At 37.5% G+C, this 21,140-nt stretch overlaps 1 protein-coding gene and 3 long non-coding RNA genes across 5 annotated transcripts in view; 1 reads left to right on the forward strand and 3 right to left on the reverse strand.

The window, feature by feature from the left end:
- Positions 1-7,753, reverse strand: part of maml1 (mastermind-like transcriptional coactivator 1) — a 68,263-nt gene extending 60,510 nt beyond the window's left edge. For both annotated transcript variants that reach the window (XM_056769956.1, XM_056769955.1), the window contains exon 1: positions 6,580-7,753. In XM_056769956.1, the coding sequence (XP_056625934.1) occupies positions 6,580-6,909 (330 nt within the window). In that variant the 5' untranslated portion in view covers positions 6,910-7,753. The remainder of the gene's footprint in view (positions 1-6,579) is intronic.
- A 2,861-nt stretch (positions 7,754-10,614) lies between these two features.
- On the reverse strand, positions 10,615-13,950 carry LOC130438525 (uncharacterized). Its single transcript, XR_008909338.1, has 4 exons — positions 13,799-13,950; positions 13,463-13,559; positions 12,577-12,776; positions 10,615-11,855 (listed from the first exon to the last, which is right to left on the reverse strand). It is a non-coding gene; the product is annotated as an uncharacterized LOC130438525 (long non-coding RNA).
- Positions 13,951-14,024: 74 nt separating this feature from the next.
- On the forward strand, positions 14,025-20,207 carry LOC130438527 (uncharacterized). Its single transcript, XR_008909340.1, has 3 exons — positions 14,025-14,879; positions 15,307-15,352; positions 19,944-20,207. It is a non-coding gene; the product is annotated as an uncharacterized LOC130438527 (long non-coding RNA).
- Positions 16,350-18,803, reverse strand: LOC130438526 (uncharacterized). Its single transcript, XR_008909339.1, has 5 exons — positions 18,629-18,803; positions 18,205-18,306; positions 17,556-17,655; positions 17,161-17,316; positions 16,350-16,795 (listed from the first exon to the last, which is right to left on the reverse strand). It is a non-coding gene; the product is annotated as an uncharacterized LOC130438526 (long non-coding RNA).
- Positions 20,208-21,140: the final 933 nt, after the last annotated feature.

Genomic DNA, 21,140 nt, shown 5'->3' on the forward strand with positions numbered 1-21,140 from the left:
CCGTAGTGCTTTTATGCCGCTCGGTCTGCGCAACACCGAATGAAGCGAAACACACACTTTAGTTTGGAGACCGAGGGAGTGAACAAGCTCTCTGCTCGCTCTTTCCTGCAATTATCACACCCGTCATTCAGCACTCATAAATCACATTACATGTTAAATAAATATTTGGCGGTGCAAAATTTAATTTAACGCACTCTCACCAAGGCGACCCTTTGACATTTTTTCTCACACATTATAAAACAACGATCACATTTGCGAGCATTTTCGTTGCAGTCTAGAGGCCTCTGTTATTTGGCAAATGGGCACTTGGAGTTTAGCTGTATCTATGATCAAACATTATGTGCGTTTATATGTTCAGCGTTTATATGTTCATCTGCGAGCTGCAAACTGTTTGTTTTGGTAATGAACAGGGCAGACACTGCGGATAGTTTCGTTTTAAACGTTTCAAATCATTCGTCCTTATGCTGCGTTCAGAGTAAACGTGAATGAAGCGTTAAGCGCGAGTGATTTATTTGTTAAGTCAATGCAAAGACACAAATTAGGCGCCGCAAATGACGCGATTCGTGCAAATGAGGCAGCGTTTCGGCCGTTTAACGTTGAACAAACTGAACTTTGGCGAAAAAGTTCTTCATTTCATTTCATGAAGACCCTAATAAATCATACCAACTTGTTGAAAGGGCTCATACGAGGAGTCCTTTAATGTTGTAAAGGGATAGTTCAGCCAAAAACTCAAATTTGCTGATTATTTACTCACCCACAGGCCAGATATAGGTGACATTTTTTTCTCGAGTAGAAACAAAGAAGATTGTTAGGTAAATCCGCACCCCTCTCTGCTTCATATAATGGGAGTATATGGAGTCCGCCGTTCTAAGAGTTCCTAAAGCACATAATTCCAAAAAGGGGCTCCTGGCGACAGGTTGACGTTTCGTGAAGTGACATGCTTGATATTGTCATAAATTTGAACGTCATTTTTTAATTTTGTAACCATACTGTACAGCCTCAACACTCCCTTTCTGCAGGTGACGCTAAATGTACCAGGCGCTGGAATGCCATCCGCCACCAAATACTACAAGAAGAAGATTTGCGATGGTGTGCAGAGGCAGCACATTATGGCTAATATTATTAACAATGACGTTCGGTTTTGTGAAAATATCAAACGATTTACTTCACAAAACGTCAACATGTCGCCAGGAGACATGTCGCCAGGAGACATGTTTTTGGAATTATGTCCTTTATGAACTCTTAGACAGGTGGACCCCATAGACTCCCATTATATGAAGCAGATAGGGCTGCTGATTTACCAAACAATCTGGTTCTACTCAAGAAAAAATGTCACCAATATCTCGGATGGCCTGAGGGTGAGTAAATAAATGGCAAAATTGAGTTTTTGGCTGAACTATCCCTTAATTACTTGTACGGCCAGACAAGGCTTAAAGAGTTAGTAATAATAGATCATTAAAATTACATTTCATGCAGTGTGTTATGTTGCCGCGTTTGAAAGTAAGCAGTCTGCCAAAGTCCAAAGGTGAATTAATAAAAGTTATTGGCTTGTAAAAAAAGGGTGTTGACTCTGAATCACGCAAACCTGACGTGACCTAGTCCGAGTCTCTAACCGCCACGCATATACGTCACTAGAAATAGTTCAAAGTTATATTTGTGTACCTTATGTCTGTGTTTAGCTAATGCATATAATGCTAACATTAACATGTACCGTTATTTCTGGGGTGTTACAGTTATTTTATCTAGCTATGAACTGGGCTAATTTAAGTGTTCAATCTATTATCATATATCTATTATCTACTATTGTCTTCGGATATTTCTTTGTCAGAGTCGGGCTCAAACTGGTAAGGTAAAATCCCACCATCTCTATCCAACACTGTACATAATATCCAACCACCTGTAAACCGTAACCCAGTAATGATGATAGGCGTTCAATTTGCAACTCATGATGAACACGTTTGACCAATCCCAGCAGACTCCCATTATGATGATAGGCTTTCCGTTTGCGGCCCACGCTGAACACGTTTGACCAAACACAACAAGCTTCACCATCTGACCAATCACATGATACTAGGCTAGCAGATAAGAAGGGATTAGACGGATGAACCACGGAACGAATCATTTGAAAGTCAGACAAGAAGTATGGTAAGAATAACTGCCTATTATTACAACATAAGTGTTTTTTACACCTTGTATGTACATAAACTTGTTGTTGGACACTCCATAAACCAAAGTAGGACCTCAAAAATACAATGCTACCTACTCTTTAAGGCTAGTCCCAGAGTAAAATGAATTTTTGACCTGTCTAAACTGCATAATACTTGCCAAGAAATATATAAAATTAGTGATGCGCGATATTGGAATTTTGCGGAAATCTGAAATAGCGATAATTTCCACCTTAGTTAAGCCGATAGCCAATGCCGATACCGATATATGCTGTATATTAGGGGTGTGCGATATGACGATATTAGATCGCGAACGATTAAAATGACTGCACGATCCACTTTTTCGGGAAAATCATTAAGTCGTCATATATAGTGCTGTTCTATAGAATTCGTCAACATACTTGCGATAGATTGCGCCATGTAAACAAGCTCGTATACGTTGCTTGTGAATTCAGTAAGATTAAGTGACGCTGTCAGTGAAGATGGAGGGAAAAACGGAGGACTTGGTCCCTAAAAAAAGTTCTCCATCAGTAATAATGAAATGGTTTGGGTTTTCCCCAACTGACACGGCCCAAACAACAGTTATTTGCAAAAGTGGCAATGATAAGATTCAAGCGTCGTAAGGCAACACAACGAACCTTTTTAACCACCTCAAAATAAAGGGACTGAAAGAGTATGCCGACAGTCAAATTATAAAGGGATCCCACGCGAGTAAATCAGGTACAACCAAGCATACGGAAACTGAAAGGCCTAAACAACGGCTTTACCCGAAAGAACCATTTGAGAAAAAAAAAACACGTATCCGTATGACAGAACGAGCAAGCGCTGTAAAGATGTCACTGACGCCTTCGCATTTTACCTGGCCAAAGACATGATTCCCATAAAGACTGTGGAAAATGAGGGCTTTAAAAAACTGCTCAAAGTCGTAGATCCACGTTACGAAATACCCAGCCAAAAATATTTATCCTCCACGTCCATTCCACAGCTTCACTCCGAGTGCCGCAACAAGATGAAAAACAAAATTCAAAATGTAAAGTTTTTTGCTAACAGCTGATTTATGGTATTGCACTTGCATTAAATATTAACTTGATTAAAATATTCTTCATAATATAAATGGTAAAGAGTATATTTTTATATGGGGACTTAGTTTGGCTGTATTGAAGCCCCTTTAATTTGCAAAATAGTCTTAAAACCAACTTGAAGAAGAAATGCGATAAAATCGTGAATCATTTGGAAAAAATCGTGATTTGAATTTTTTTTCTAGATCGCCCACCCCTACTGTATATCCACCAGAGCATTTTCTCTCAGCTAAAAGCGGCAGGTCCTGGACAGCTTTTTTTCAACCAAGTTGCGCTGGTTGCAAATTTAAACTGCATGGGGAAAAAACAAGCACCAGCAATGAGCCAGTGGAAAAAGTAAGGGGGCATAGCCCGTAGAGGTGGGCGATATATATCGTCTGCAATAATATCGAGTTTGTTGTGTAAACGATGTGCAAATTCTCATTATCGAGTATTTAAATTACTGCGAAAAAACTTCCCAAAACTTTAGCGGAGTCGTTTAGCAGAAAAGTGCCTTACGATAAGAAATGCAACAGGTGGCAAGACATTACAAATTACTTTTTTGTTTTACTTTTTTACTTTTAGTTCGATGTTCTTACACTAGTTCAATTAGTATTTTGTATGTCTATTTGAATTTTTACTTGAATACTGAAAAATAAATAAGCATTATTTTCATTCAAAATTGTGCCCATTATTATCATCAGTGATTAAGTAACTCAGACTTTTAAAATCACATTTTTAATGGATATCGTCTAATTATCGTTATCGTTAAAATCGACAAAAATATCTAGATAATATTTTTTGTCCATATCGCCCACCCCTAATAGCCCGGCCCCTTCTCACAATTTGAAATGAGCATTAAATAAATTATTTTTATATATAAAAACGTTTGGAAAATGAATTTGGTGCATACTGAATAAATAAGCAACAAGAGCAGCGGTTAAAGAGATCACAGACTTGCTTATGCAATGGTGTTGTTGAAATGGAGACTACAAAATGGCAGAGTGCACAGACGAAAAGCACCATTGAGCTCAAGTTCAAAGTCGACTCCCGATGGACATTGGGCAGGATTTAACTTTAATTGTGCTCTGTGTTTTAGTTAAAAACGTTAATCAAATAGGCAGTGCGTGGCTAACGAGCGCAGAGGTGTATTTCTTTGCGCACTCGGTTAATGTGCGAATGTGCTGCTTTTACAAGGAATTAATTACTATGTTGCATTTAGAAAAAAAAATCTGGGATTATCAATGTAAAAGAATACACAGATTACAAAGTAAATTGTTAAAACATAAACGTAAGAACAATATGGGGGCACAACGGTTTGCAGCAAGAGCCGCGCACTGACACGGAGCAGAACGAGACTATCAGCCTATTTGCTATATGTGCCTCGGACGGCATCTGCCAATTTTCTAGGGATGTTCCTGAATGCTTCAATATTCAAATATTCAATCCACAAAACCTATTTGAATATTATAAATGCAAGTTGAATATTATTTTTCATAAGAATAAAACTGCATCACCACAAGGTTACTGCTACAAGTTACTACAGAAGACCTTTAGAGTTGTCACCAGTGGTGTATTCCTAACAAAAAAAGTGGTGTACTATACTATACAACGATAACCCCGACAACACATCGCCAAAAGACAGGGGTCAGTGTGTTTGTTAGATTTGTTTTTCTAGTAATATATGACAATTATTTCAGTTAAATATTTATGCATTATTCTTTGCTTATGCTTTGAATATGAAGTTATAGAATTGGAAAAAAATAAGGTTGGAAAAAACAGGTCTATGCCAGTACTGTCGACCAAAATACAATATTTTTACAAAGCATCATATCTTTGTAACGCATCACATATACAAGAATACGTAAAAACATATTCAAGCTTTTGCCAACACTGAAGATGATGCGCTTGGTGTGGCTGTCGGAGGTGGGGCCGCAAGATTCTTTTGAAATTTTCTTAAGAAATGCACCAATTTTATGACTGAATTTTGAACGCGATATGGTAAATTGGAAAGCAACCACAAAAGCAGCTTGGAGACGTTAAGCAGGAGAACAAGTGGGTATACGCTTATATAGATCTTTAGAAGTCGTAATACGCAAACAGCGCTGTGTAAAAAGTAAGCATACGGCGTATGCGTGTGTATGGCCCCGACTACACCACTGGTTGTAACGTCTTATTTAACGCATCTTCGCTTCAACTGTAATGATTTTATAAAATACAGAAAATAGCAATAAGAATTTGTATGTGCTCCTAAAACTTTGTTCACTCAGATTGGAAGCTAGTTGAATTATTTTAAGTTTACACACCGGATGCCCAGATCGCGAGTTATGCTCGGCTCACATCACCATATTAAATGTGTTTTACAAGGCTTGTTGAACAGAATTTCACCAGAGTAAAATAGACCTAGACTATATGCTTGTTTTTCTGATCAAGAACATGTTAAACAAAATAAACAATATTATTATAACAGACTGTCAATATACTCACTGTACATTGCATTTTGTTCATTTTGTTTTGTATGTTTTCTTTTTACATTATCCCACAACGGGTAGCTTTAAATGTTTTTTCTATGTTTTCTACATTTAAAAAACTATATACAGGATATAATATTAATGCGTTATGAATATTTAATGATAATTATAAGATTGAAGTGAAATTGTGACCAAATAAAAACGTAACAAGTTACGTCATTATTAACTTTATTTAAATAAACAAATATCCGAATATTCGTTTTTATTAGCTCAAATATTAAACTATTGAAAAATGTCCATCCCTAATTTAAACCCTGCCCCTGGCGTAATTTAATGTATCAGGCCGATGCCGATAATTAATTTATAAGCCATTATCTGCCAATAATATTTGCCTGCCGATAATATCGTGCATCCCTTAATAAAATATATTAGTGCCTTTAGTTTGTCTCAAGATGCACAACAGTAATGTATTCATCAAAGGCATTTTTATAAAAGCGACCTAAATATCTTAATTCAACTAAGGCATATAGTCCTGGCTGAAGCTAAGGTTTCTGTTGAATTTCCTTAAATCCAAGCATAACTTCCGGTTTTGTGGTGAGAGAGATGTCTTGAACGCTGCTAAATGCAACCATACACCTCAGCTGAATACAACATATCCTAAAAGTTCCTGCTCTTGCTACACACAGTTTATCTACATTAAGATGCATTAAACAACGAAACTGTACTTAAAAAGACAGCAAAGGGGCGTTTTAAATAAAACCTAAATGAGCTGTAATGTAGGACATCTTTTATTAAAAAGTTCCTCACATTACACTCATTGCCTTGTGATAATTCATACTAACCGATTTCCACCTGTAGTTCATGACACATGAACACCACACTCACCGCGATCAGCGTGCTGTTTCTGCTCTGCTCACCGGGCGTCCCGGTCCCCCCATCCACCAGTTCCGCGCCTCCGCCGCCCGTCCCCCTCTGCGGCACTGGGTCCGCGCTCGCCGCTTGCGGCTGTCTTTGCTTGTTCTTGTGTTTGGCCTTGGTCTGCTGACAGCGCTGATGCATCGCGAAGGTCTGCTGCCTGTCCATTTCCAGCCGCTCCGTCGCCGTTTTCTCATAGCGGTACTCAGAGTTGCTGTGATGCCTCCGAATAAGTTCGATCCGCCGCCGGAGCCGCTCCACCACCGCGCTGTGCCCCGGCACCACAAAGTCCGCCATCATCCAGAACAACAGCGTGTTTAAAAACTTACTCGAGCGTCGATAACGACCTGGTCGAGCTGCTTCAGTGTGTTAGTGTCTTTACAAAACACACTCAGCCGCCTCCATTTTACCACTACATCAGCATCCTCACGAAGAAACCACAAGCACATCAATTCAGATCTGTACACTTGTGTTCAGATACGAAATAGCTCTAGCAAAAAGTTTATTTGAAACGAATATACACAACACAACTGTTTTTCAAAACTGTTTAGAAAATATTCGAGCTCAGTCTCAATGGTCTTTAATGAAAATGTAACTTGCGTAGATATTAAAAATATTTACATTACGCTTACTTAAAGCATCCCGTCAAATAAAACGCCATTTCTTCCCTTAAAGCAAAATATTACCAATATAAGGTCGCGCAGACTTCTCCTCCATTTAGTTTGAGAAAAAACTTTTAAAAACTTGTAAAACGTTCAAGCGTTTTTTTTCCGATTTTAAAACGATATAATCTGTACGTATTTCATGCATTCAGCGCAAAAATACGCATTTCTAAAGTTGACGGTAAGTTTTCGTAATAAAAGTAACTTTTAAAGTAGCAGTGCGGCTAACTGCTGATCATCACCGTTTACGTTACATTGGAGCTACGGATGTAGCCTAGCTTGTCTGCTAGCCAGTCTTTAAACAAAGCATTATAAACTATATTTTCATTCAAAAGTGTTAAATTACCCCCTCGCGATTTGCATACATGCGTTTAACAAGACACGAAAGCAAAACAGCAATAAAAAATAAACTCTGCCACAGTGCGCGGTCTCTATTGTTGTCCAGTGTTCATGCAGTTGTTGAACGGCTGGACGCCATCTTATAACTTTTTTCCATTTGTTGTCTGTTTTTTCACGCGCCCTGACTGACAGCTCAGGCAATCACAAACTTTATATATATATATATATATATATTAGCTCTAATAATATACTATAGCTTGGACATTTTTTACAATAGTCTTAATTGAGAAATACTAAAAGGTCCCTAAAATGTTAGCACTGTATTGTTGGGAAGTTAATGATCATTATTTGTTTTAAATAATTTAATGAACAATTCAATATGATTAACTGTCAAGAAATTTTTACACCATTTTGTTTGTGACTACACTTTAACGGATAATCACACTGCGACCAGCATTAAACACACAAATCTCTTTCATCAATTCAGTTTATTTTAGTTTGTAACCATGTGCGTAAATCCCGGGGGGGACGGAGGGGACATGTCCCCCTCTATCCGAGGGTTGTCCCCCCCTCGATCAATTAAATTCGCTATTGTCATAAATATATTTATGTTTATCTAATCTAATTGTGTAATTAGTAGAAAATACAAAAGCAAAAATGTGTTTTAAATTTAGAAACTGTTGAGTTCCCCCTCCTCTGCCTCTCAAAATGGTTTGGCCCAATGCTGATCTCCACTTTAATCTCACCTGCGCATTGCGCAACACATTCAAATTAGGAATGTTCAGCAGTGGTTGTTGAACTCAAGTAAGAAGGATATTTTATTCACTTTAAATGAAGTGATTCTCTTTAATGTAATTGATGCTGATTCATTAATAAATAAGTTGTTGCAAAAATGCTGATTACCGATGTATTTTCCATGAATCTGCTATGTTAGCGATTAAAACGTTACTTAGCTAGTAAACGTTAGCTAGTTAACGTTAGCTTGTTACATAGGACTTCACGCCGAAGCCGTTTCGCATTCATTGTTATATTTTAAGCGACCTGGCATGATGTGAACATTAACCGCCACAATTAGCCACCGATCCCGCCATTCAGGTCCCGTGTCACACACAGCCGCGAACATACCGGTTACAGTTTTGTGATGTTGGCACTATATCTAAAGTCCACTAAAGGTGCTCAGCGTTCATTCAGCTGGAGAAGATCGTTTTCTCATCATCTATTGTGTGCAGAATGTGCTCGGCGGATAAGATAAACATTCACATTACTGAATCTCGGGCGATTCATCAACGAGTACAACACAGAATTTAAGTTTGTTTGGGTACACGAACATGAACAAAGTTTGTTAGCGGAGATTGGGCACTACAGGGGAAAATAACAACCACTCAATAATGTCGATGTACGGTTACTTTGTCAAACAATGTTGCAGTATAAAGAAGGATAACATTTTAAAAGTGTTTAAAAAAGTGACTCAATGTCAACATGTAGTATCATGGGTAGTTCCTGAAAAAACATATATATAAATGGAAAAAGCTTTATTGTTCACATTCAGTTCAGTTATAATATGACTGCAAGTCTGCATGATAAACCTATAAACCTAATGCATATTGTCGCTTAGTGTTGTAGTAAGTACAATTTTGACTGTATTATTTGTGTCCCCTTCAAAAATTGCTCTTGAGAAATTTTATATGTATTGCCCCCCCTACTGTTAAATGAGATTTACGCCCATGTTTGTAACACACGATGGATTATTAAACACGCCCAACTGCACATTTTCTCATGGGTATGAGAGATCAATTTTGAGCTGAAAAATCTGCTCCCAATAAAAATTCTTAACTAATTGTACATCTCCAATAAAAGCAGGTCAGATTCAGATATCCTTTATTTGTCATTTTTATGCTTCACATAAAAACTAAATTATGTTTCACATGTCCACACCTTGCCCTGCGATGGGTTGGCACTCCTTCCAGGGTGTATCCTGCTTTGATGCCCGATGACTCCTGAGATAGGCACAGGCTCCCCGTGACCCGAGGTAGTTCGGATAAGCGGTAGAAAATGGAATGGAATGGAATGTCCACACCTCAGTAATTCAGTGCAAAAATGTATTATATAAACTGATAAATAAAAATACTAATAAATAGGCTAAAATTCACTAAGATAAAATAGCATTCCCCAGCATAGGGAAGCAGCATTAGAATCTTGACATGGAAGCTAGGGCAGCTGCAGCAGACTCTGACATGGGAGCCAGGGAGGCTCGGGGAAAGGAGCTGCTGTCTGAGCGCCTACTGGCCCTGGAAGCCCAGCCGCAGACATGGAAGCTGTTGTGGGGGAGGTTGCAGCTGACTCTGTGGCTGGCTCGGGGAAAGCTGCAGCTGGGGAAACTGCAGCAGAGTCTCACATGGGAGCTATAGTAGCTGCAGCAGACTCTGACATGGGAGCTACACTGTAAGTTTAATTACCTGGAATTTATCCGTTAATGTTACAGACACTTCTGTTAATCTTAGAACGGATAATTCCGTAAATTTACAGTATATTCTTCGTTTATTCACAGACACTTCTGTTAATCCTAAATTGGATAATTCCGTAGATTTACAGTATATTCTCAGTTTATTCACAGACACTTCTGTTAATCCTAAAACGGATAATTCCGTAGATTTACAGTATATTCTCAGTTTATTCACAGACACTTCTTTTAATCCTAAAACGGATAATTCTGTAGATTTACAGCATATCCTCAGTAGCATTTTCTACCTAGAAGTGTTTTCACCACTGAAAAATCTGTACGATTTCTATGGACCGTTTCTTTAAATCTGAAACATAAAAATTCTGAATAGTCAGTAGCAGCCTACATTTTCTGGTAAATAAACATGTGTTGTCTTCCACTCTAATGCTTAAATACAATGAGAAATGGTATACCAGGTATCACCAGACCAATGTAATGTAATGAGTTAAAAGAACTAAACGTATAATACAGCAACATCCTCAAATACAATCACCACAACATATATACATTGAACATGTTTATTTTTTTTATGCCATGAAGGATATGCATAAAAGTGCATTCGATGGCTACATTTTAAAATGACAAGTTTTAGGAATTATTTTAACAATATTCAAAGCACCATGTTTTGGATCAGACAGTTTGCTTTAAAACAGCAACAAACAGAATAAAAAAAAAACATTATAAATATATAAATATTTGTTTGTAGGAGAATGGAGAGGAAGATTATATAATATCATAATGTTATATTTACATTCAGGCATTTGGCAGACGCTTTTATCCAAAGTGACTTACATTGCTTTATCCTATACATTTTACATAGGTATTTGCAATCCCCAGGGATCGAACCCACAACCTTGTGTTGTTAACGCAGTGCTTTTACCACTGTGCTACAGGAAATCTATCATAACAGACTAAAAACAATACATTCTATGACAATTCATTGAACTATGTGCAAAGCACCATTAAAAAGTGCTCATTTTGTAGAAGATTGTTTAAACAGCAACAAACGGAGTAAACAACGATACATTCATTATTAACAAGACAATAATGGTGTTGCATCAAAAGGTGGTCACAAACAAGTCAAACAGCTTTTAAACTTTTTTTATAAATATTTCCAAATATATGGCAAAAATCATCATCAACAATAAAACAGTTCAAACAGGAGTTCATTTCAAACCGGAACTTCAGCAGTCTTGGAAGAATGTGCTGGTGTTTGGCCCCCTTCTTCTCGGCCTTTGACCCTCGTTCAGGATTGATTCCCAGGAAAACTCTTAAAAAATTGATTTTTTTAGCTAGTAATGAAATGAATGAAACTGACAGAGAAACATGCAGACCAAGTTGAGATGGAAAATCCTCATAAATCCAATTAGTGTATTGTTCCATTACAGAGAGAAAGCGTATCTCAGGGCCACAATGAGGGAGTTGATATGGTCATTGACAACTTCTGGATCGAGTAAAGAGTAAGAGTAAGGGTAGGAGTAAAGAGCAAGACTAGGAGTAAGAGTAGAAGAGTAAAGAGTAGGAGTAAAGAGCAAGACTAGGAGTAAGAATAGAAGAGTAAAGAGTAGGAGTAAAGAGCAAGACTAGGAGAAAGAGTAGAAGAGTAAAGAGTAGGAGTAAAGAGTAAGAGTAGGAATAAGAGTAAGTGAAATCCATAACATGCATGCCTAAATATTAAACAGATTACATACCCATGATAAGGATGCAAGGTTGCTTGGGATGCTCAGTCCAGCAGCAGTTGACTCCTGTTGTTGGAAAATAAAATATCAAATAAACATGAATGTCATGAACTATGTTTCCAATGTTTATTATATACAGTACATTAAAACTTATATCATAAATAACTAGGTAGTAGTAACTACAATAAGCCTAAACCTTGAAAGCTAATTTTTTAGCTTTAAAGAACATCTAAAACTCATTTTTAGCTCTTATACAAACTGATAATCCTTATATCAAGAGCTCTGTCAGAGCGAAAAGATACTTTAAGATGTAAAACAGAAAAATGGTAGTTTTTTGGCCAATTAAAAAAGTTACTGTGTCCCTTTTACATTAGTACCCTGTGTTTTCAGATCATGAATATTGAAACATCCTAACAACAATATCTCTAAGTGAAATATAAGGAGCAGGGAGGCACGTAAATAAAAAGGCAGCTAAGGAATTCTATTTGTCAGGAAACAAACCAAATAAGTGGGATATTACTGATTTCTTTATAAATTTGTTTTAAACAAGGTGAGAGAGATAGGTGAGAGAACCATAGCCCATACATAAAGGGGCTTTTTTATTTTTTAGTGAAGGGAAATTAAAATCACATTTTCTTTTTTTTGTGGGCGTGTATAAAGTCTGTGAAACTACTGATGCATGTTGTGTTCATTATCTGGGGTTTAAATCCATACAAGCCATTACAAACAATTGGTCTAATAAATACGTGCAAAGTAAAAACAACAACAGTGAAAATTATGAACTTACCTCACTTTGGTAGAAAAGGAGATCAGGCTTTTCCTTGAAGAATTTCGCAATGACTGAGATAAGCTGTACTGGATCTTCACCTGGCGGCATCTTCATCCCATTTGAGTCGAGGAAGTCTTTGATGCTCTTTCCCTTTCTGGACATTTCTTCTGCCAGCTTTGTTTGCTTGTTAACGCACTCGTTAACTGACGGTTTCCAGGCTGATGAGAGATAACTGGCGTCAGCCGGTTAGCAGGCCAACGTTGACAAGCCAAAACAGACGGCTAAGGGGCAAAATTATCATTTCTATGGTAACTTTAGCACGTTGTCTCGCTAACTTGTGTTAGCTGGTTAGCTACTGTGGCAGACCCAACTCTCACAGGCTAATGGCTAATGGCTAAGTTAGCATTGTGATAAGGCTTATCCGTTAAAGTTAACGGTAACGTTCAAGACAGGTTAACACAGACTGGATAACTCTAATTAAAACTATACAGAACTATATGTGACCAGGGATTTAGATTTACCACTCGGAACACATTTATCAAGTTCAATTTGCTTTTGTGGTTTATTCAATTATTACATCGTATATTAAAGGATATTCCAGAAACGTGTATTTAGAACACACAGCTATGGACAAAAAACCATACAAAAAAAAACAGTTTCTTTACCCACAAAATGTGGTTTTACCAATCAAAGAAACTCACAACCTTTCGTATACAAGTTTCAAAAACACAAAAATACGACAAGCCCAGATGTACGATAGTACATTTTTTAAATGTCAAAAAGAAAACGGCCAAAATACGGCAGTGGGGATACTGTACAAAGAAAACAACAACATAAGTACATTTTTATATACACATGTACAACTTATACACACTATAATGACAACAAAGTAAAAAACACTCACATAATGATGACCTCCTCAATCACCACAAAGGCAGTGACAACCTTTCAAAGATCTCAGTTGCACGGTTCAAAACCAGCCTACATATATCCTTGTATGTCTTTTAAACAAACAAAAAAAATAAACATTTTAAATAAAATATTCGTAAACTGAAATGTATATTGTTGCTAAACACAACCGGAACAGATTTACAGCACATGGTATGACGTCATATATACACGGACATTATACCACAACATAACCCACCTTACATTATATGTTTTTAACAAAATTATCTGCACCGTACACATTCAGAAATGTTTAATGTTAAGGATATTGCAAAACAAACACTTTATTTACCACGGGATGCTCGAAAATGCTTGCAAATTCCCATACGAGTGCGTCTCCCTCTCGCACTGCACTTAACACGTCTCACACGCCTATGTGACGCATGCGCACTTCACCACACGCACCTAGACACTGCCCCCTGTCGCCAACTCTTTTAAATTACAGGTCATGCAAGGAAACTTTAAGGCTATTTACCACCCGGTTACATATATATATATACTATATTATTTTAGTTAAAGAAAATAAAATTTGTACCACAGAGGAGCAATTGGTTTCCGCAAGTTCGAAGATGAAACTTGACACTGAATGGTAAACGTCCGTTGATGCCTCCGCTGACCGCTTCTTCATTCAGACGTTACCACATAACGGCGCTTCATGCTCACACAATGCATTGCGTCTTTAAAAAATACGGTTAAAACGCCTGTAAAAAAATATTACGGAAAATTCCTTCACATTAACACGGTACATTGTGACGAATATTTACGGACTTTTCTTACAGTGTAGCGCTGCTGCAGCAGTCTTTGATATGGGAGCTAGGGAGGCTGCAACTTACTCAATAGCCGGTTTGGGGAAAGTAGCCGTTGACTGAGGGCCTCCTGATCCTGGGAATGCAGCCACGGATTGGGGTTAAGGGACATCTCCATATGACGCAGCTCCACTTTAACTTTCCCCATAAGAGAGCGGGATTCGTCTCCGAGTTTTGAATAAGAATGGGGTGGCTCCTGGTTCTAGACGGATTACATATGGCTGTCGTACTTCTCCCAGACTGTTGCACAATTTTGGCGCCACAAGCCCAAGCTTTGTGATAGCTGGTCGTCCCAGAAGTGCAGAAATTTCTGATAACATATACATCTTCCTTTGACTGTTTGCCCCCTCTCTTTAGCAGAAGCCTGGCAACTCCAACTACATCCATAGGAACTTGCCCTGGCCATTACAACAGCCTTGTTCCTCTGACTGTTTGACCTCTCTCTTTACAGAAGCCTGGCAAATCCCACTACATCCATAGGAACTTGCACCTGGCCCTAACAACGGCCTTGTTCCTCGGACTGTTTGACCCCTCTATTTAGCAGAAGCCTGGCATATACATCCACAGGTACTTGCCCTTGCCCTAACAAAGAGATAGGACCGTTGACTTGCTTTCATATTTAAAAGAAACATTTCAAATGTCTGTATTTTAAATGTTTTAATGGTTGAAAAATCAATTTATGTTGATATTTTTTTTTAAGTTATTTAATTGAAGGTTAAAGCCATTAAATTGTATCCTTTGATGTCTATTTTTATGTAGCCAGGTGGTATTAAAATTCAAACCTCCAAAAAGGTGTGCTTCACCTTTGAGAATGCAGCCACTATAAATGATGCATTCAGAGTGCAATACAGAGAAAACGGGTTTGCGCAGTGCATGACTGACGAGTGCAGACAATTAATGTCATCAAAAACTTAAATCCATTATGTATGCGAGTAAATGAATGGCTAAACATTTAATCTGATATAATAGAACATTTTTGTTTCCTCCTGTGCAGGGGTGTAATTTCCACTGGGGAAAGGGGGAACATCCCAGCTAACACAGTACGTTCTGACGACGTCGCCAGTTTTCTTCATTTGGTCACCTTGACATTACTCTCTATGGACATCTTGGCAACTTTCCTTTTTTTAGATTTTTTTCTTACGTTCCAGAAACGTCCAAGCCTAGTCCTAAAATAACGTCTTGAATTAATCCCATGGAGAACTTTGTAGCAACGTGATGTACGGTAAGGAGGACCATATGAGCCATTTCGGGGAGTCGCATTTGTCAACCGCATACGTCATCGAGGTTCTCACATATCAGTAAAAAAAAGCATTATAGAATAAATATTTAACATCGCTTTAGACGTAGAATCATTATAGTTCATTGTAGTCCTTCTTACCTTGAAATATAACGCCTGCCTTTACAAAAGACTCGGCTCTCCCCGATGGGAGTCAGCTTTTCTCGTTCGCTAAAAAGAAGTGGCTCTTAGAGCCGGCTAGTTCGCGAACGACACATCACTAATCTGAATCCTGGCAAGGACGCGTCCGGGAGAAATGGCTCATATGGTCACCCTACACAGCAAAATATGGAAAGTCAAAATAAGTCTGTGGGAGTTAATTTTAACACTTCGAAAGTGTCCCATGGGGTCCACTCCCAATAGAGTTATTTTAACACTTTTAAAAGTGTTGGCACATTGACACTCTAAAATAGTTAAAAACGTACTCCGCATAGAGTTAAAACTCTAACTACAGCCAACTCTAACCAGTGTAAAATAATTGATGTAGGTTGTTACAAATAAGCTCACCCCAGTGTAATTTTTAACTCCTGCGGTGTTTCATGTGGTGTTAAATATGGTAAACAAAGACAATAATATTTTACTTTGGGCAAATATTTTTTAATTGTGCTAATTTCAGCCAACAGTTTTAAGTATGTAAAAACATGTAACATTTTTTCAGTAAGAAAATTACAAAATGGAGAAATAGCTAAATTTTCAGACAACATTTTTTTAAATGTAACAGTAAGGCACCAAGAATTCTCGGTCATCCCCATAGTAAAACACTATCAAATTGCTTAAAATATGTAAGTTGATCCATATTTATGACAGAAAAGTGGGTACACTCCTCAATGCAGTATGCATTTAGGTGTTCATCAAAGTACAGCGTGCACACATCACATGCAATAAAAAAGCACTCTGTCCATGAATGACAATAGTACAGATCTTTTTAAAAATAGGAAGCTCATTACACATTCCAGTACAGACAAACAGATTTATCTGGTATTCTGTACCATAGCTTTTGACCCAGCTGGTAGTTGACACTTCTGAAAATGAGTCCAACTTTAGAGTTCGTTGAAGAATTTCACCACCTTCTATATTGCAAACAGTTTTCACCCTCACAAAATGTTGGGCACAAGCCATGAAGAAGAACATTGTGCAAGCGGTGGAGACGAAATGTTGGGCACAACCGATGAAGAAGATTCATCAGTGACCAGTTCAACGTGTAGGCCTACAAAACAGAGCAGATTGCATTTAGTTGTATGTTTTCGAATGGGCGTAACATACAACAATCAATCCAATAGTATCTACAAAGAGTATATGTTCAAAGACTGGAATACACGACAATGTCCGCAAATCATAGGCACTTTGCTGTTATTGTTAACTGCCAAAACATTATTCATTTTTAAATTAAGGCTAAAAAAAATATTCCTGTTGGACCTGGTTTAAATATTTGAAATATACATATCACAGCTTTGGTGTGACGACTGTCTTCCTGTTATAAATTAAAATTTAAGGTATATGGTGATAACAAAAGCAACAACAACTCCAGAATGTTTAAAATATAGAAAAACAATCAATCCCAATTATACTTACCTATTACTGGGTGTCCAATCAAGACCTTGAAGATCAGGACACCTGACTTTACAAGATCATCAAAAACATCCCCATCTACTTCTGTTCCGGATTCATCAGTTAAGGTGAAATGACCCTCAGTCTGATTTTCAGGTGAAAATCAAAATTTCTCTGTTACTAACACAAAAAAATGCTCCATTAAATAACTACTTCAATCCAAGTATACCACCACAAAAACCCTTCGTACACTGCAAAGGTCATAGGTTTGACCCCCACGTTTATCAATTGTAAAGCATGAATGCCCTGCATATCACATTGAATAAAAACAAACTTAAATGTAGAAAGTATTAATCTAAACAGAATAGAATGAAAATATGTGCATTTAATTACTAAAACATTTTGCATAAAATACTTACTTTCTTGATGAAATCTGTCGAAGTCAAACCTTTCTTCAGTCTGAGGTATTGTTATATATTTGTGTACTCCTCTGAACTCCACTTTAGCAAGCATCTCCTCCTGCATGCATTTAAGTATTTTTTAAACCAAGACAAAAACAACAGCTCTGAATAGAGGCAAATGTCTAACTAACATTTCAATTAGGCTCACATTGTGCACTGATATACAGACAATAACAAATTTTAGCATTAAAAGGATCCTGAAATTAAAATGTCCATGATATTTACAAAAAAATACTAAAATGAAAGTATGATAACACTTTCCTTTTGGCATGCATGTATAATGCATTTTAAAAGTATTTTTAAAGCTTTGTAATGCACCTTTTAATCCATTTGTGTCTCATAATGTATTAAATGGAGAAACAATTATTTATAACACTTGGCAATTCATTGTTACACTAAACATTTTATATTATTTAATACTTTATAACAACATAAAATGCATTACAACACACATTATGAAGAATTATAAAGCATTTTACCCTTTAAAAACTCTCCATAATGCATTATACACACATGCTTTAAGCAAAGTCTTATCATAGTATTGTATCAAGGCTACATTAACTTTGTTTATTGAAACGCTGCTTACATTACTTTACACAAAGCTTACCTTAACGGTAAAGTCGAAACTGACTGTCCGAGAAGAGAAGCTTCGGCTTGATCTGTAGAGCCCCCTGTGAGAGAGGTGGTGGAGGGGTCCTCAATTAACGCTCTAAGAGTTGACAACAGCAGGTTAAAAAAATGCTTTCACAAAGCAGGAGTTGGTATTAAACAAAAGTGACCAATAGCACAATCACAAAACACTTTCGTAATTTCACATAATATAAGTATTACAGTATATTGCGAATCTTTATGAAGTAAATTCTTCGAGTTATTGTTTATGCTGCAAATAATTAACTTACACCTGGAGGTAACGGAACATTCATACGCTAACATTAACGATAAAGACGACACTGACTGCAATATAAAACAACCCCTCATAGCGACTGAATGTTATTGATCAAGAAACGTAATTAATAAAACATTAACCTTACCTTTTACTGAGAAAGAGAATATTCGGCCTGATGAGTAACGTTAGTGTCTCAACGCGGATGCCTGCGAGTGAGGTGGGGGAGGGGTTCCTTATTTAACGCTCTAAGAGTTGACAAAAGCAGGTTCAAAAAAAACTTTCACAAAGCAGGAATTGGTATAAAACAAACTTGATCAATAGCACAATCACAAAACACTACCGTATCTCACATAGTAAGTATTACATTGCGAATCTGTATGAAGTAAATTCGTAGATGTATTGTTTATGCTGCAATTAATTAACTTACACCTGGAGTCAACGGAACATTCATACGCTAACATTAACCATAAAGACGATACTGACTGCAATATAAAACAACACCTCATAGCGACTGAATGTCGTTGATCAAAAAACATTCTTGATCAACGTCAACTTAACTGTTACGTATTATAGAGAAAACATATATTCTTAAAGAACAGCACTAAATCAATGCCTCTTGCTAAGCACTTGTGTGCGGGGTTTCTTTAAAAAAGCTATAATACATTTTTTTCATCATCAACATAATCATCAGACAGTAGAAAATCCCACAAATTATAAACATAACAGTTATTTACAAATTTGTATTAAATTTATATTACCGCTTAAATTAATCGGTGTAAAGTCACCTGACATTAAAGAAACTGACAATGCTTATACGTTAACGGTAAAATCGATACTATGACTGCAATTTAAAACAATCCCTCATAGCGATCGAATAAACGCTTACCTTAACGCTGAACTCAACCATAACATGACTGGCAAGTTATATTGCTAAAATATTATTGAGATGATCTCCGACTTAAACATATCATCAACGTCTGAACGTGGCTTTCTGCCTGTGAATCCGATTTATTTAACGCTCTAAGAGTTTACAACTGCCAGTCACGGAGCACTGTAGAATTTTTTTTTTTTAAGTTTCACTATCTGTAAAGACACCAACTCTTCATTTGATTCAACTACTTACAGTGTTGGGTTAACTTTAAATAGTGTTAAATTAACTCTAAATTCTTAAACTTTCCATCAACACCATAATTATAACTCTGCTGAATTTGCTGTGTATGTACTGATCTTCAGATAACCTGGACATGTCAGGTCTCTGGATTAACTTTCCTCCTTTTTCCTTGCAATCTCCACGCAGCTGTTTTCACTCACACTCTCGAGCTCCTGTTTGTCATTTCCTCATTATCTTTCGACACCTTATATTCAGCCTCTGCTTTCCTTTCCGTTGCCAGTGTGTTAATTGTTTCATGGTTACCACTAGTCCTCTTGTCAAGTTGTGCTACTAACCTTCTTCCCTCCAGTTGTACGGCTGGTGGCTTCTCGTCCGCAGGCTGATTATCTCGCTGCTGCCTTCCCGTTGGATTACCCGGTTTGGATTACCTCTTCTGTCAGCTCTATTACGGTTTTGCTATTTCCCCTTGGATGACGTTCGCGCCTCGCCTGACCCTGCCTGTCTGATACCGAGTTCTCTTCACTCCCACGGATCCTGTTGGCACCTCGATTACCTTCGCCTGTTTAAACTCCGATTCTGGCTCACTCCCGTTTACCTTTGGCCTATTAAGGCACTGTTTATGTTTTATTATTGAACCTTCTAAGTTTTATTAAAAGACTGTTCTAACGCATCTGCATTTGGGTCTGTCCTCTATTCGTGACAGGACACTGGTAATTTTTGCTTACATTCCAGAAACGTCTGAAGCCACGTCCTCAAATAACGTCGTAATTTGATCCCGTTGAGAAAATTGTAGCGACGTTAGGTTCCCGTCTTCAGATGGCTTGAACTGATTTTGCCAAGTGCCCAGCTAACAAGTACGTTCTGATGACATCGCCAGTTCGTCTTCTTTTTTTCACAGTGACATTACTTTGTGACCCCGTTCTGAGGATGTCTTTGCAACGTTACGTTTCTAAAAATGTCTGCGTATGTTCCAGATACCTCCTAGCCACATCCACAAATAACGTTGTGAATGAATTCCATGAATAACGTGGTAGTGATGTTATGCACTGGTCTTCAGATAACCTGGACACTGGTCCTTTGATTAATTATCTGGTCAATGTTTTTAACGTTCCAGAAACGTCCTAGCCACATCCTCAAAAGACGTTGTGATTAATGACATGGCGAACGTTGTAGTTACGTGATATACAGGTCTTCAGATAACCTGGACACTGGTTATTTGATTAATGAATCTGGTCATTTCTATTGATAATGTTATTGTTCTGAAAATTTAAGATCAGAGTAAGATCTGTTATAATGTGAAGATGAATGCAATAAATGTGATACAGCAATACAGATGTGAGTGTAAACACATATTTTAGTGATTTTCGATCGATTTGTGGCATAAGGTCGGCAGCTTGGCATGAGAGACAGGGGTTCTAATCCACCTGTTGCTGAGAAAGCTATTTAACCTTCGTCACACTTCGTCCCTTCCGGTTTGCTGAGAGCGCGTGGTTTGAGATAGAGCTCATTCAAACTTATTAATATATAGTTTATTTCCATTATATCT

Source organism: Triplophysa dalaica, chromosome 16 (genome assembly GCF_015846415.1).
Source record: "Triplophysa dalaica isolate WHDGS20190420 chromosome 16, ASM1584641v1, whole genome shotgun sequence".
Lineage (NCBI taxonomy): Eukaryota > Metazoa > Chordata > Actinopteri > Cypriniformes > Nemacheilidae > Triplophysa > Triplophysa dalaica.